The sequence below is a fragment of the Oncorhynchus mykiss genome, chromosome 16, assembly GCF_057628025.1.
Source record: "Oncorhynchus mykiss isolate SJ-2025 chromosome 16, ASM5762802v1, whole genome shotgun sequence".
Classification (NCBI taxonomy): Eukaryota; Metazoa; Chordata; class Actinopteri; order Salmoniformes; family Salmonidae; genus Oncorhynchus; species Oncorhynchus mykiss.
In genome coordinates this window covers 19,885,559-19,900,275 of record NC_143037.1, presented here as the reverse complement: position 1 = coordinate 19,900,275, position 14,717 = coordinate 19,885,559, and the positions used below count along the sequence as shown (strand labels likewise).

Sequence of the window (14,717 nt, the reverse complement as noted above, 5' to 3'; positions counted from 1 at the left end):
TCTATTACATAAGAATGTATTTCTGAAGTCATTTATTCTCTTTGGTAATCTAATGTGGTATAGTTACATTATGTAATATGTCAGATAACACTTGTTGTTCTTAGGTTTTCCAACATTAATTTAACTAGTCATGGTCTATTGGCGCTATATTCAAAACACCCCGAGGGGGGAGGGGGGCAGTAGACCTATTGTGGCATTTTCAGTGTCATATGTTCAACCATTAAATTAGTAATTGTGTATCAATATCAGCTGTATTGTTATTCTACACCAAACCTATCCTCTGAAGATTTGTTCGCGTTCCAAGTTCTCAACTAAACTGTGGCAAAGGAGCGCAACATAAGTGTGAAAGGCGTGACATCTAGTGGCGAAAATTGGCGGTTTGAACGAAAGTAACCAATGGGCCTGTTGTTTCATCAAAACTGTCTCTCTTGACCAATCAGTGTATACGATGTTTTTCTCGTAGTTTAAACAAAAGATGGCGTTCATTGTATTGTAAATCCAACATTAGGCTACATTTATCTATTAAATTCATACATTGTCGACGTTTCATGTAAGTATTTATTTAACTGGTTATTTATCTAGCTACGAATCATAGTCTTCACATTGAGTACACCAAGGCTCTCGGTGCAAGCTAACAGTAAGCTGCTACGCTAACTACTTTGCTGTGGAAGACAGCTTGCTAGCTAGTCGTTGTTACTAGATATGTCTCAAATGTATATTGCAATACGTCAACAACTTTCCTGCAAACAGTCTACACGGTGAACAACAAAAAGCTATCTAGAAAGGCACTCTGGGTACGGTAGTTTCATACTAGTAACGTTATGTGCATGATGCATAATTGCTCTGGTAAATTACATGGCGTTATAGTTAAGTTCTTCAACATGACCTTTCCAGAATTTTGTTTAGTGATGGCTTCAATATACTGTTGTTACTCGCCAAATAGTGAAAAGCGACTTCTCACCAAAGTAAAGATGTCGGTAGTGTGTGAACGTCCTGTTTGTTATCTGTTAGCTTCGACCGCAACTAAGGATTCTGAGGGGACATTGCGTTGGTAGCGTGGTAAGTTTGGAAGTTAAACTTTTGTTCTCGTATTGTATCCCGTGTTATAGAGCAGCTTTTCAGGAACACAGAACACTTTTACGAGGATATTACTTATTTAGGTCAAGATAAGGTGGTCTTAGACCCTTTCAGAGACACTCTGACAGCCAAATACTCCATCAAAAAGTGAATAGATTCTCACTTGCGATGCCTTTCGTATCACATCAAAATAATTTCACAAATGCAAAATACATACTTTGTACACTGTTTTAACCAGCTTTATCCCAGTTGCAGCCAACAGTATTTTTCAGTGACCACACGTTTCTGGCGGCCTTCCGTTACACATTTCAAACAGCTAATTAGCTAATTAATTAGCAAACACTAATTAACACGCGATGTGAGATGGCAGTGTGGGGACGCTAACCTTACCCTATAAATTTGTGTATCAATTTAACGTTTCGGTTTATTTCTCGCTGATATGAAAGATAAGGTCCTTGTGCCTACAAAATCAGGTGGGGCACTTTATAAAACTCCCCCATACAAAGAGGCTTTCCTCCAATGACTTAAGTGTAATGTAATGGAATTGAGTCACGATCAAAAGCTAGGACTTGCTATGAGATATCTTATTTTCAAGTGATCAGAAAAGGCAGAAAAGTTAGCGGACATGTCAATGATTCCCATGTCAATAAGAAACCAAATCATCTGTCTGGAATCTTAAATTCCAAATAAAATTGTATTTCTTACATGCTTCCTAACCACAGGTGTAGACCAACAGGGAAATACTTTCTTTCGGGTCTTTTCCAATAATGCAGAGTTAACGATAAAATAAAAATATAAATAGTGACACAAGGAATAAATACACAGTGGATAATGAGTAAAAATAACAACATGTCCTATATACAGGGAGTACCAGTACCGAGTCGATGTGCAGGGGTACGAGGTAACTGAGATAGATATGTACATATAGGTAGGGGTAAAGTGACTAGCTAACAGGATAGAGAAGACTGAGTTGTAGCAGCAGCAGCAGCATATGTGAAGCAGTAGCAGCAGAGTGGGTGTGGGTAGAGTCCAGGGTGTGCATAGTCAGTGCAAAAGAGTTAGTTAAAAAGGGTCAATGCAGGTAGTCCAGGTAGCCATTTTATTAGCTATTTAGCAGTCTTGTGGCTTGGGGGTAGAAGCTGTTTAGGGTTCCTGTTGGTTCCAGATTTGGTGCACTGGTACCGCTTGCTGTTCGGTAGCAAAGAGAACAATCTATGGCTTGGGTGGCTGGAGTCTTTGAGGCCTTCCCCAGACACTGCCTTGTATAAAGGTTCTGGATGGCAAGGAGCTCAGCCCCAGTGATGAGCTGGGCTGTATTCACCACCCTCTGTAGCACCTTGTAATTGGGTGTCTTACAGTTGCTGTACCAAGCAATGACGCAGCTAGTCAAAATGCACTCAATGGTGCAGCTGTAGAACTATTTGAGGATCTGAGGGCCCATGCTAAATCTTTTTTTAGCCTCCTGAGGGGGAAGAGGTGCTGTCGTGCACTCATCACAATTGTGTGGCTGTGTGTAGACCATGTTAATTCCTTAGTGATGTGGTCACAGAGGAACTTGAAGGTCTTGACCCGCTCCAGTACAGCCCCATCGAAGTGGATGGGGGCGTGCTCGTTTCTCCGTTTCCTGTAGTCCACGATCAGCTCCTTTGTCTTGCTGACATTGAGGGAAAGGTTGTTGTCCTGGCACCACACTGCCAGGTCTCTGACCTCCTTCTTATAGGCTGTCTCATTGTTGTCGGTGATCAGTCCTACCATCGTCGTGTCATCCGCAAACTTGATAATGGTGTTGGAGTTGTTCGTGGCCACACTGTCGTGGAACAGGGAGTACAGGGGGGGACTAAGCACACACCCTGAGGGGCCCCTGTGTTGATGTTCAGGGTGGCGGAAGTGTTATTGCCTACCCTCACCGCCTGGGGGCGGCCTGCCAGGAAGACCAGAATCTTGTTGCAGAGGGAGGTGTTCAAAATTCAACACTTTGTCCATTATCTCAAGATACAGTGGTCATGTTGTTATATTTTCAGGGCTGATGTAGAACACGGAGATTATTCAAATAAAAGTAAAATACACACACCAGGGGTGGTAACAGAGTAGATATTACTGGGATTTTTTATTTATTTACCAATTAGTAACATTTTGACTGTATATATCACAGGTATGTTGTATTTTTAGTAGCCCAACTGATTAAGCCTAGAGAGACAAATAATACCTCCAACCTTGTGCCCTTGCCACCTGCATGCGCACACACACACGCCACACAACGCACACATTGCTTAACACGACTCAAACTTCTCAGCATCTGCACACATTTACACAGCACTCCCACCATCACACACACCAGGATTAGAAAAGCTGATAAAACTTACTGTTAACTTCCCCAAAAAATCCTATTGGAAAATAATGCTTTTTATATTTATTGCTGGAAATACCAGTGCATTGAAATACATTTGACCATCATGCTTATTGGTCTATAGGTTAATTTGCATAATGTAGTGGAATTAAATTGCGCTGTGTGAATTTTTATCCAACACAACTATCAGCGCACAGCATACAGAGCCTGTTTTGAGCACGATTTCTCCTGCAGCTCCTAAACTGGTTGTTGCTGGAGTAAAACGTGCGCTTTTATAACCTCATTCATTGCGCAACAATTTTAAATGCAATCGCATGATAAAAAAACGTTTTGGTGCATGATTAAAAATACCTAGTATTGTTATTGCCTCCTATTTACCATTTCAGGGCAGGCAACAAGCTAACAGAGCATCACCCACCACTTTACAATGAGAGCTGGGGGCAGTATGCATTTTGAAAACATACTTAATTGTTTGAAACCTGAATGTTTTATTTATGAGGCATGTTTTACCTTTATTCAAAGTAGCCTATAGGGAAAATCCGACCATGGAAACGTGGAGGCAATTATTTTATAAAGACTTCATAGGCGGCGAAGTGAGTTTCGAGTTTGATTAAGCTTAGGCTACAATTTATCCTACAATTTCTACAGTTCTGCTTGCCCGTTCTGATTTTAATATACGCATTTTCGTGGAACACCTTCATTTCATTAATAACGTTTTTGTTTCTCAAAGTCATTGTCACGTGGTTAGTCATACAAATCGGACTTAAAATGATACAAATCAAGAAGTTAAAAGTCAACTAATGCGAGATCATCAGCCTCTACCGTATGGACACATTGTGACAGAACTGATATTGCAGGTGAAAACCTGAGGAAAATCCATCCAGGAAGTGCTGTTTTTTTGAAACTACTCCTTTCCATTGCACTCCTCCATTTAAAGGGATATCAACCAGATTCCTTTCCCTATGGCTTCCACAAGGTGTGAACAGTCTTTAGACATAGTTGCAGGCTTTTATTCTGAAAAATGAGCGAGAATGATCACATCGTGTCAGTGGATAGCCAGATGTCCTCAGATTTATGCATGCGCGCGCGCCTGGAGCGAGACCTTTTCTTTCTCTCTTCTATTGAAAATGCTACCGTCCGGTTGAAATATTATCGATTATTTATTGTATAAACAACCTGAGGATTGATTATAAAAAAAAAAAATTGACATGTTTCTACGAACTTTACGGATACTATTTGGAATTTTCGTCTGCCCATCGTGACCGTATGAGCCTGTGGATTTCTGAACAAAACAAGCCAACCAAATTGAGTTTTTTGGATATAAAGAGAATCTTTTTCGAACAAAACAAACATTTATTGTGTAACTGGGAGTCTCGTGAGTGCAAATATACGAAGATCATCAAAGGTAAGCGATTAATTTGATTGCTTTTCTGACTTTCGTGACCAATCTACTTTGCCTGCTAGCTGTTTGTGATGCTTTGTCTGTTGAGAGCTGTCCTCACATAATCGTATTGCTTTCACCGTAAAGCCTTTTTGAAATCTGACACGCCAGGTAGATTAACAACAAGTTGTGTTTTGGTATATTGCACTTGTGATTTCATGAAAAATTAATATTTTTAGTAATTTAATTTTAATTTGGCGCTATGCAATTCGCCGGATGTTGACAAATTATCCCGCTAAAGGGATCTGTGCTCCAAGGGTAAAAAAAAAAAAAACTCTCCTACATTTCTGTGCAGTGGTGGAAAAAGTACTCAGTAAAATCGCCCAGTAAAATACAACTTGAGTAAAAGTATTTGCTTTTAAATATACTTAATTATCAAAAGTAAATGTAATTGCTAAAATATACTTAAGTATCAAAAGTACAAATAAAAGTATAGATTGTTTCTTATTCCTTATATTAAGCCAACCAGACAACACAATTCTCTTGTTTTTATTTATTTATGGATAGCCAGGGGCACACTCCAACACTCAGACATAACACAAATGCTTTATTTGTAAATTTAGTGAATCCTCCAGATTAGAGGCGGCAGGCATGACCAGGGATGTTCTCTTGATAAGTGTGTGAATTGGACCATTTTCCTGTGCTGCAAGGCATTGAAAATGTAACTAGTACTTTTGGGTGTCAGGGAAAATGTATGGAGTAAAAAGTACGTTCATTTTCTTTAGAAATGTGATAAAGTAAAAGTTGTCATATATATAAATTGTAAAGTACAGATACTCAAAAAACGTACTTAAGTAGTTCTTCAAAGTATTTTTACTTAAGTACTTTACACCACGCTCCCTCAACGTCACCAGGACAGAGAAACCAGACACATGCTCATTGCTCACATGGCGCACTCCGAACAAAAGACAATGAAAAAATGGACACATCTAGTAAATTATTGTTATGAAATAAGCCAAAACCAAGTGTAGCAGGTTGGGAACTCTGCAAACAATGTTTCCACTCTGAGAACGAGAATGGTAAATGACTGTAATTAATATATGCATTGACAGAAATTAATCATGCTTTCTGGTGAAGTATTTTATTTATTTCTGTATAGAAAGGAGTAATTACACTGTATAGAAAGAACAAAATGTAAACGCAACAATTTCAACAATTTTACTCTGTTATATTCATATAAGGAAATCAGTAAATTGAAATAAATTCATTGGGTCCTGATGTATGGACCTTTCGGTTACTGGCCCAACGCTCTAACCACTAAGCTTTCCGCCCCAGTAGCTATTGAAGGTGAGCATTTTCCCACTGAAGTCGGTTACAATGCTGAACTGCAGTCAGGTTAAGACCCTGGTGAGGATGACAAGCACCCAGATAAGCTTCCCTGAGATGGTTTCTGACAGTTTGTGCAGAAAAGATTTGTTTGTGCAAACCCACAGTTTCATCAGCTGTCTGGGTGGCTGGTCTCAGACGATCCCGCAGGTGAAGAAGCCGAATGTGGAGGTCCAGGGCTGGCGTGGTTACACGCGGTCTGCGGTTGTGAGACCAGTTGGACGTCCTGACACATTCTCTAAAACGAAGTTGGAAGCGGCTTATGGGTGCACTTTGTGCACCCAGCTGTGGTGGAAATTCCTTCAGTCAGCATGCCAATTGCACGCTCCCTCAACTTGAGACATCTGTGGCATTGTGTTGTGTGACAACTGCACATTTTGGAGTGGCCTTTTCTTGTCCCCAGCACAAAGTGCACCTGTGTAATTATTTTGCTGTTGAATCAACTTCTTGAAATGCCACACCTGTCAGGTGGATGGATTATCTTGGCAAATGAGTGCTTTAACCATATTTAATAACAAATGGTAAATAGAAGGTATGTCATCTTTGTCAGATTGCATCTCTTTATACGCAGAGCCAGGATGAGAAATCGCATAGCGGTGGGTCCAATAGGGAAGCATATGGAAATAAATGTGCAAAAATGCTACAAACAGAACAAAAATATAAGCGAACGATGTAAAGTGTTGGTCCCATGTTTCATGAGCTGAAATAAATGATCACAGAAATGTTCCATATGCACAAAAAAATGTATTTCTCTCATATGTTGTGCACAAATTGGTTTACATCCCTGTTAGTGAGCATTTCACCTTCTGCTACCATTTCTGTCAAGCCGTCTTCTTCGCATACAATTTGATGCATATGTTTGATAAATCCACCGTATGCACCACACAGAACGCACTGCAACTGCCTCTTCAATACAATGCTGCAAGGCAAAAGCAGCGTTCCATTAGAAATGAATGTACTTCTGGTGTACCAAAACGCAATGACGCTGTAGGTGTGATGGAGGCGTTGGTTGATGTTCGCTTCGTCTTGCAACTAAGGGATTCTGTTGGGATACAGAACCAGAATCCCTCAGTTGCGGCAGAATCCCTTAGTTGTGGTCAAATAAGCTAGTTCTTTGTGTGTGCAAGGTGTAACTTATCCAAAATAAACTACTTTTGAGCACTTTTTCTGTTTACCGCCAGACTACTTCTGGTTCATGTGCATGCGTTGGATCTGCACTACGAGCTTCATTGAGCATCCGACGCTACATGCATGGGCTAGCATCAAAGTGAGCCAGCAGTGTCACCAGGCACAACTTTGTGGCTACAGTTTCACCAAGACGTACATAATGGAGCTGATCCATCTTATGACATTTTCATATGCTAAAAACACTTGATTTCCATGTATTGCATGTGTTTGATAATGTGTTTAGCTCTTGTCGGTATGAAGGTGGTCAATTTTAAACAAGCCATACTCCAGGCTTGGAAGGAGCCTAGTCCCATGTGGCTCCCTTTCCACCTCAACCTGGCAGGTCAGCTGACTTGTGTTGATCATCCATGTAAATGTATGCGATGTGGAAAGTAAACAGTTAATTAATGATTTCAGAGTATGAAATAAGTCATTTCTTTATTTCCCTATGTTCCAGAGGCTCTTATGGAGCAGGCAATGATTGGCCCTTCTCCCAACCCGCTCATCTTGTCCTACCTAAAGTATGCCATCAGTTCCCGTATGGTTGACATTTTGAAAACCATCGTTTATCCTATACATAGCGTCAAAATAGACATATGATCTGTATTCTTTGGTTGTAGCGATATTAAAGGGTTCATCTTCATATTCTGCACATAGTAGGAAAGGCAGTGTTCAAGATTGGCTAGTGTGCTTGATTTATAATGCACAATAATTACAAATGGAAATGTCTTTCCTCAGATGGTGTCTTATTCAAGTGTACTCTTAGCCATCAGTTTGGCCACCTTTTTATATCTCTCCGGCTAATACCAACTGTCTGACCACTACTAGACATGCATACTTTCATCGGCTGACAACTTGTCTGACAAATGCCCCTGTTTGTTCCCAAGTTTGTTGATTTCTCCAGGGAGCTCTGCGTCAAGTCCCTGTAGATTCTGGACATGTGCTCCCACCGTCTCAGGTGCACATCCTTTCATAAGTCCTTCCTTTAAATTGGGCATTGGTGGCTCATCCTGGCTCTGTGTATAAATAGATGCAACCTGACAAAGATGACATACCTTCTATTCACCATTTGTTATTAAATATGGTTAAAGTACTATTCGGTATGAGTCTGCTGCTCGAATAATTTTCTCAGGGCTAAAGAGAGTGAGTGCATTTCTGATGTCAAGTCACCTTTTCATATTGAAAAATAATCTGCAGTATAATCCCAAACCTCAATTTGCATGGTAGTGTGGTTGCTGACAGGCTGTGCCTGGTACTGCGAGAGGCTCGGGGAGCTGGGGCCGGCGGCCGTCACTGAAGCCAGCCATAGGGCCTGCCAGGAGAGGCTAAGGGACCTGGTGAACAGCACAAAGAACAGGGCCCTGGTCCACATCGCATGCCTGGAGAACCAAGGTCAGTCAGCAGCTACGGAATCTTCTAAGGGATTTTCCTTTCACTACCTGTGCTTGGCTGCATATTATTGTGATCAAACTGAAATGACAGCAAAATATTAATATTGTTGTTGTAGCATTTGATTGAATGGATTTCATTGGTATTGTTAGAGTTGCGTAAATTCGAATCTGGTATCAGGATAAATATAACAATGAGTCACCGATTTTATACTATGTATTTTTTTATTAGCTAAGTAATAAATGGAAAATGCAACTTTCGTATATACGGGCTCACTGTAATGCCACGCAGGGCAGAACAGAGAACTGACAGGATGTACATAAACAGTTGTTCTTATACTGTGATAGTTCCAAACCCGTCTGTTGGCCTATGTCTATCACAGTAGAGGCTGGGCGTGGTTTAAACTTGCCCAGCCTATCGCAGGCGCTCAGTCGGGTCCCCGCCTCTTGGCGCTTCTTGGAGTCCTCCCTCCGTCGATGTATAGATCCTTACTGTTCTGGTATCACCCCCTAGTTATAACAGTTGCTCAGTTCCTGCTATTGTGTTGTTCAGTATTTTTCCATCTCAGTTAAACCTCGTGATGACCACCCCTCCCTATCACAACTTTGTAAGATACAGCAAGTCACACCATGTGCTCAATATTGTTACATACAAAAACAAGGACAAAGCATCTGCTGGGCTGTTATCTACAGTTTTGCAACATGCAGGTCACACCAAGTTACTCAGTTCTTGTCACACACAAACATGATGCGCCAGTGCACAAATGCAGACACCTCACACAACCAACATCAGATAATATTTAATCATATATATGCTAATGGCTATAATGTAAAATACAGAATCCAACAGTATGTTTAAGTCCACATCATATCTGAGGGCTTGGCTCCGTCCATTGTATGTGTATTCTTTCAGTTAGTAGGATAAATCTTACTTTATCTTTGTCCGATTTTCTGCTTTTCCCCTGATATATGTTTTAAAAGCCTCCTGGACCAATGTGGAGCTAGCTTTTTTCAAAGTGACAGAGGGCCTCAGCAGTCTAACCAATCAGACAGAGAGGCAAGCTGGAAGTGTGTATTTCATTGGTGAAGAGGTGAGAATGTAGCACCTTTGGAGCATAAGCGATTGCCTTTGTAAACAATAATTGAAGCCACAATGTTTTTAAAAAATAATCATCTGACCTATCTTCCACCTCAGTATTCCTACGATAGGGTTGGAACAGTCCGACCCCCTGCATCACTCATCGTTCCCCTCGGTCCACGCCTTCATCATGCTGGAAGGAACCATGAACCTGACGGGGGAGACTCAGCCACTGGTGGAACAGCTGATGATGATCAAGAGGGTGCAGGTGAGCCTTGATTGGTCTAGAGCACTGTTTCGTAAATATTGGTCGGGACTCAGTGTGGGCCCTGGCCATGTGAGAGGTGGATTTCGAGTAGTGAGAATAAATGTATAATCACACACTATTTATACTTAATTTGGATCACGGGAGGACAGTCAATTTATAATTTGGGTTCTTGAGCTGAAAAGGTTTAAGAACCCCTGGTCTAGAGTTAACGTATGCAAAGCATATGCGAGTTTCACTTTAAATTGAGGTAAAATTGTAATTCAGTTTACTTCCTGAATTTAAATGGAATACTGACCCCCCCCCCCCCCATTGTGGTGCGTTCCCCTGTGCCGCGTATCCCTGCGCCACTCTTTGTGTTGGAGATCTGAAGACGTGTTTCACTGGCCTCATAGTCACCAGAGGGCACTGAAGAGCTTGAAGTGGACCGCCTTCACCATCCTCGAGGTACTTCTCACAATGAAGGCCGGATAGTTACAGGATGTGAATGTTTTATTTTCCTTGGAGCCCGTGAACCATCTCTCATCTCTAGATCCCCCCCAGGTTCTCCTCAGACTGAAGAAGTATCCCCAGGGAGAGAATGTACAGTACAGATATAGTGACTGAGTTATTATCTTGACATCATAACAATCAATGGTTATAATGTCTGTTTCAAGTTTATTTACCAGTAAAAAATACATTGGTCATATTACTCAATCACCACTGAATGAAATGAATGTAGGCTAGTGAATACTGCTGGTCTAGTCTCTGTCAATCTGCAGCAGGACTTCATGGACAACGTTAACATTGCCTTTAAATACCCTCTGAAGCTCACACCACTGCTGGACATGGCTGACCAGCAATGCATGTGAGTGATCCAGAACATAAGAAGCATGGTATCATGTTTTATGCCATGGCATTGTTGAATTCTCGTTTCTGATTGGCTTGAAGGGCATGCTAGAGCGTGCATTATTGCCCTATAAAGCACAGTAGAATTCAATGGTTATAGTTATTGCTTACATGTTCCAAGTGTGAGCTGCTTTTGAAAGCAAAAGTCGAATTTCAACATTGTTGAATTCGATTTTCATAATAGCAAGTTAGGACTGATGGTTTGGTTAGCTAAATAGCAAGTCTGTTTGTTGGTTACCAAAGCAACTAATGTAGCTATCTAGTAAACATGCTAGCTACTTCAGTGGATGTTCAACACATTTCTACCTGTAAATTAACACATCTCTAGTGGCAAATGTGTTTATTTATAGCAATGGTATAAAAGGGATAATCAAGGGAAAGGGGATACCTAGTCAGTTGCTCAAGTTAATGCATTCAACCGAAATGTGTCTTCTGCATTTTACCCAACCCCTCTGAATCAGAGAGGTGTGGAGGGCTGCCTTAATCAACCTCCATGTCTGTTGTTGGCAGTTAACTGCCTTGCTCAAGGGCAGAACCTCCGATTTTTCCACCTTGCCGGCTCGGGGGTTCTACCTAGCGACCTTTAAGTTACTGGCCCAACGCTCTTAACCGGTAGGCTGTCTCCCCCTTTCACACATTCCTATCACTACATCACTGTCTGTCTGTCAGTGTATTTTTCTCTCTCTCTCTCTCTCTCGTGTAACCTTCGGGGTGAGGACAGGGAGTACTCCCCACGGCTGAAGACTGCAGAAAATGCCAACCCAGGCCTCATCCTGTGAGCCGAGCCCATCGTCACCAACATCCTCAAGGTTCCTCCTTCTCCCCATGCCAACCCTACCTGGCCTTAAAGTCAGCAGGGTCATGATGTTCACCAGGAGGTCCATTGCAAAATGTGTTGCTACGGTGTGTTCTAATGAACACAATGCTGACTTTTACCCGCTACTATATCCCTGGATTAGTACTGAGGATAAGACCGTTAGTTCACCTTGTCATGAAGTCATATCACACTGTCATCACTATCTGTCTTCCCCTGTTGTGTTAGACGGTGGACGCAGACCACTCCCAAGTCTCCAGAGGGCTTGCTGGTTGTGCCGTGACACATGCTGTCTGGAAAAAGCCTGGACCCCCTCCTGGCTGCATATCGCAGCCACGGGAAAACTCACATCCTTTGCCCGGATGTTCATCAAGTGAGACAGACATCAACATACTGACATGTATTATATTAAAGTCCATTAGAACAGTTCAATCCACTGTATTGACAGACTCAAATGATGTTACTGTGGAGAGTCTTAAAGATGCAATCTGTCATTTGGTATTGGTTACTCCAGCCCCATTCCTCAGCTTAATAGCAAACCAAGTGGCGGGGCAGCCGTTTTGGTTGAAAAACAAATTACGGATTGTGGCTTTAAAGTCCAAATGGGAATGTCCAAATGATGGAAGAGGGACATAATGTTTGCAGGAGATGATTTATTGATGCTCTGTTTTTGCTCTTCAGGCTGAATGAGTTTCTGAAGCACTTCAGTGGAGAAGGATGTGAGTACATGAGTTAAGAATGTTTCACAGTTCCAGTGTTACTGAGTATGGGACTTTTTGAATGAGATTTTACATTAATGTTGAAGACATGCTGAGTGTGGGAGCTGTTGAAACCAATTTAATATTAACATTGGGCACTATTTGTTCTATCTCGTTGCTGCCAAGTCGGCCTCGGTGCGAGCCCTGCTGTTCGACATATCCTTCCTCATGCAGTGTCACGGGTTGCAGACCTACGGATCAGAAGTTGGTCTCACACCTAGTACTAATGCTATCTATCATAGGGATGTAGGTCAGAATTCATAAAGTGTCACAGAGCAGGAGAGCTGATCTAGGATCAGGTCCCTCCTGTCCATGCCAAATAACAATTACACTTATCCTGAAGAGTTTGCATCATTGTCCTGCTCTTTCAGCACAACACCACTAGGTGGCCAACCACCCAATAGCTTTCTGCCTGTGCTGTCTGAGTGGCACAGCTGCAAGCGGCTTTGCCACATTTATATGATGTGTAGTATGATTCATGTAACATAAGTGTCATGGTCAGAACCTGGTCCTCATATAAATGGATGTTATGTCCCCCACTCCCTATTATTTATTATATGATATGAATCCATGTTGCGACCCCTCAAGGTGATCCTGTCGGACCTCAGCCCCTCAGAGGAGAGCAAGACCCTGAACCCAGACCACCCCTGCTTTAGGATGGAGTTGGGCAAGGTGGAGAGCCTGGTGGCCCTCTTCAACAATGCCACTGAGCTGAAGCTAGTGTGAGTGATATTTCACTCTAGGGTCAGAATCAGACTGGCTTTGTGTTTCTCAGCTGCTGGGTGAAAAAGGAGGAAGGAACAAGCCCATGCTATGGTTAAAATGTTGTTCCCCATGTTCATTTTTTATTTTATTTTTTATTTATGAGCGTAATTTAAACCAGTGAGTCCTTTCTGCACCTTCTCTTTTCCCTCCTAGAAATCTTGGCATGACTCATTGTTTTCCTGAAGCTGTACTGATTGTTTTGTACCGCTGTGTGTGTCAGTCAAATGAAGTGGCACGAAATCTGCCTCAGCACACCTGTAGCCATCCTGGAGGTGTTGAACGCCTGTGAGAATGGCGTGCTGTATGTGGAGGCCGTGCAGGTGATTCCAGTATTGTGTGTCATGGTCTATCTTGCTCTCGAAACCATGTCGACAGTCAACCGTTGAACCACAAAAGTGAACTTGCTCTTGCCGTAGTGGAAAATGAGTCATAGCATATGACTGCTGGCATTATGACTTGAGGTTGCATGTGTGCTGTTTTTAGTCCCTTCCTCATTTAAACCATTCATAAAGTTAGGTAATTTGTCGTATGTGGCCTGGAAGCATGTTCAGAGTTCACACACAGACATCCCCCCCTCTGAGTGTAGAAGATAACAGACAACATTAAGGGCAAGGTGTGCTTCATGGCTATATGTGCTGTGGCCTGGCTGGTAGCCCATGTGAGGATGCTGGGGCTGGACGAGAGGGAGAAGCCCCAGACCATGATACGTCAGCTCATGACCCCGCTGTATGAGGAGAACACACTGCAGTTCTACAACGAAGGGTACACACACACACACAGATGGATGCTCGGTACACACACACACACACACACACACACACCAGACCCGGGTTTAATACATGTGTATTTGATTATTATTTAATATTTATTTTCTGTGTGTTTGACTATTTTCAAATAATGTGGCCCAAATCAACTACTATTGGAAGTACTTTCAAATAATTTCCTATAAATAAATAGCTTACTATTTGATAGTATTTTCAAATACCATGGTTAAATGCATAGAAGTTCATTTGAGTCAGTCTTTTTGAGTGTTTTCAAATACATGCCAATACTTTCCAAGTGTATTTCTAAATACTTTCCAATATTCAACTATATATTTGTCTATTCAAATAAAACATATCAGAATACTTCAAAATGTACAGTACCTGTTAAAAGTTCAGACGCTCAACTTTTTCATTCAAAGGTTTTTCTTTATTTTGACAATTTTCTACATTGTAGAATAATAGTGAAGACATCAAAACTATGAAATAACACACACGGAATCATGTAGTAACCAAAAAGTATTAAAACAAATCAAAATATATTCATATTTTAGATTCTTCAAAGTAGCCACCCTTTGCCTTGATGACAGCTTTGCACACTCTTGCCATTCTCTGAACCAGCTTCATGAGGAATGCTTTTCC

General features: G+C 41.6%; 1 protein-coding gene across 1 annotated transcript in view; it reads left to right on the top strand.

Moving 5' to 3' along the window:
* Positions 1-4,827: 4,827 nt before the first annotated feature.
* med24 (mediator complex subunit 24) overlaps positions 4,828-14,717 on the top strand; it is a 29,893-nt gene continuing 20,003 nt past the window's right edge. The window contains 24 exon segments of the mRNA XM_090201680.1: positions 4,828-7,901; positions 8,097-8,135; positions 8,246-8,334; positions 8,503-8,750; positions 9,728-9,797; positions 9,799-9,837; positions 9,942-10,194; positions 10,237-10,240; positions 10,357-10,455; positions 10,458-10,482; positions 10,484-10,505; positions 10,507-10,538; positions 10,626-10,671; positions 10,851-10,936; positions 11,439-11,586; positions 11,589-11,786; positions 12,020-12,040; positions 12,042-12,116; positions 12,118-12,164; positions 12,473-12,510; positions 12,671-12,753; positions 13,138-13,271; positions 13,535-13,634; positions 13,901-14,167. Of these exon segments, the coding sequence (XP_090057806.1) occupies positions 7,824-7,901; positions 8,097-8,135; positions 8,246-8,334; positions 8,503-8,750; positions 9,728-9,797; positions 9,799-9,837; positions 9,942-10,194; positions 10,237-10,240; positions 10,357-10,455; positions 10,458-10,482; positions 10,484-10,505; positions 10,507-10,538; positions 10,626-10,671; positions 10,851-10,936; positions 11,439-11,586; positions 11,589-11,786; positions 12,020-12,040; positions 12,042-12,116; positions 12,118-12,164; positions 12,473-12,510; positions 12,671-12,753; positions 13,138-13,271; positions 13,535-13,634; positions 13,901-14,167 (2,241 nt within the window). The 5' untranslated portion in view covers positions 4,828-7,823.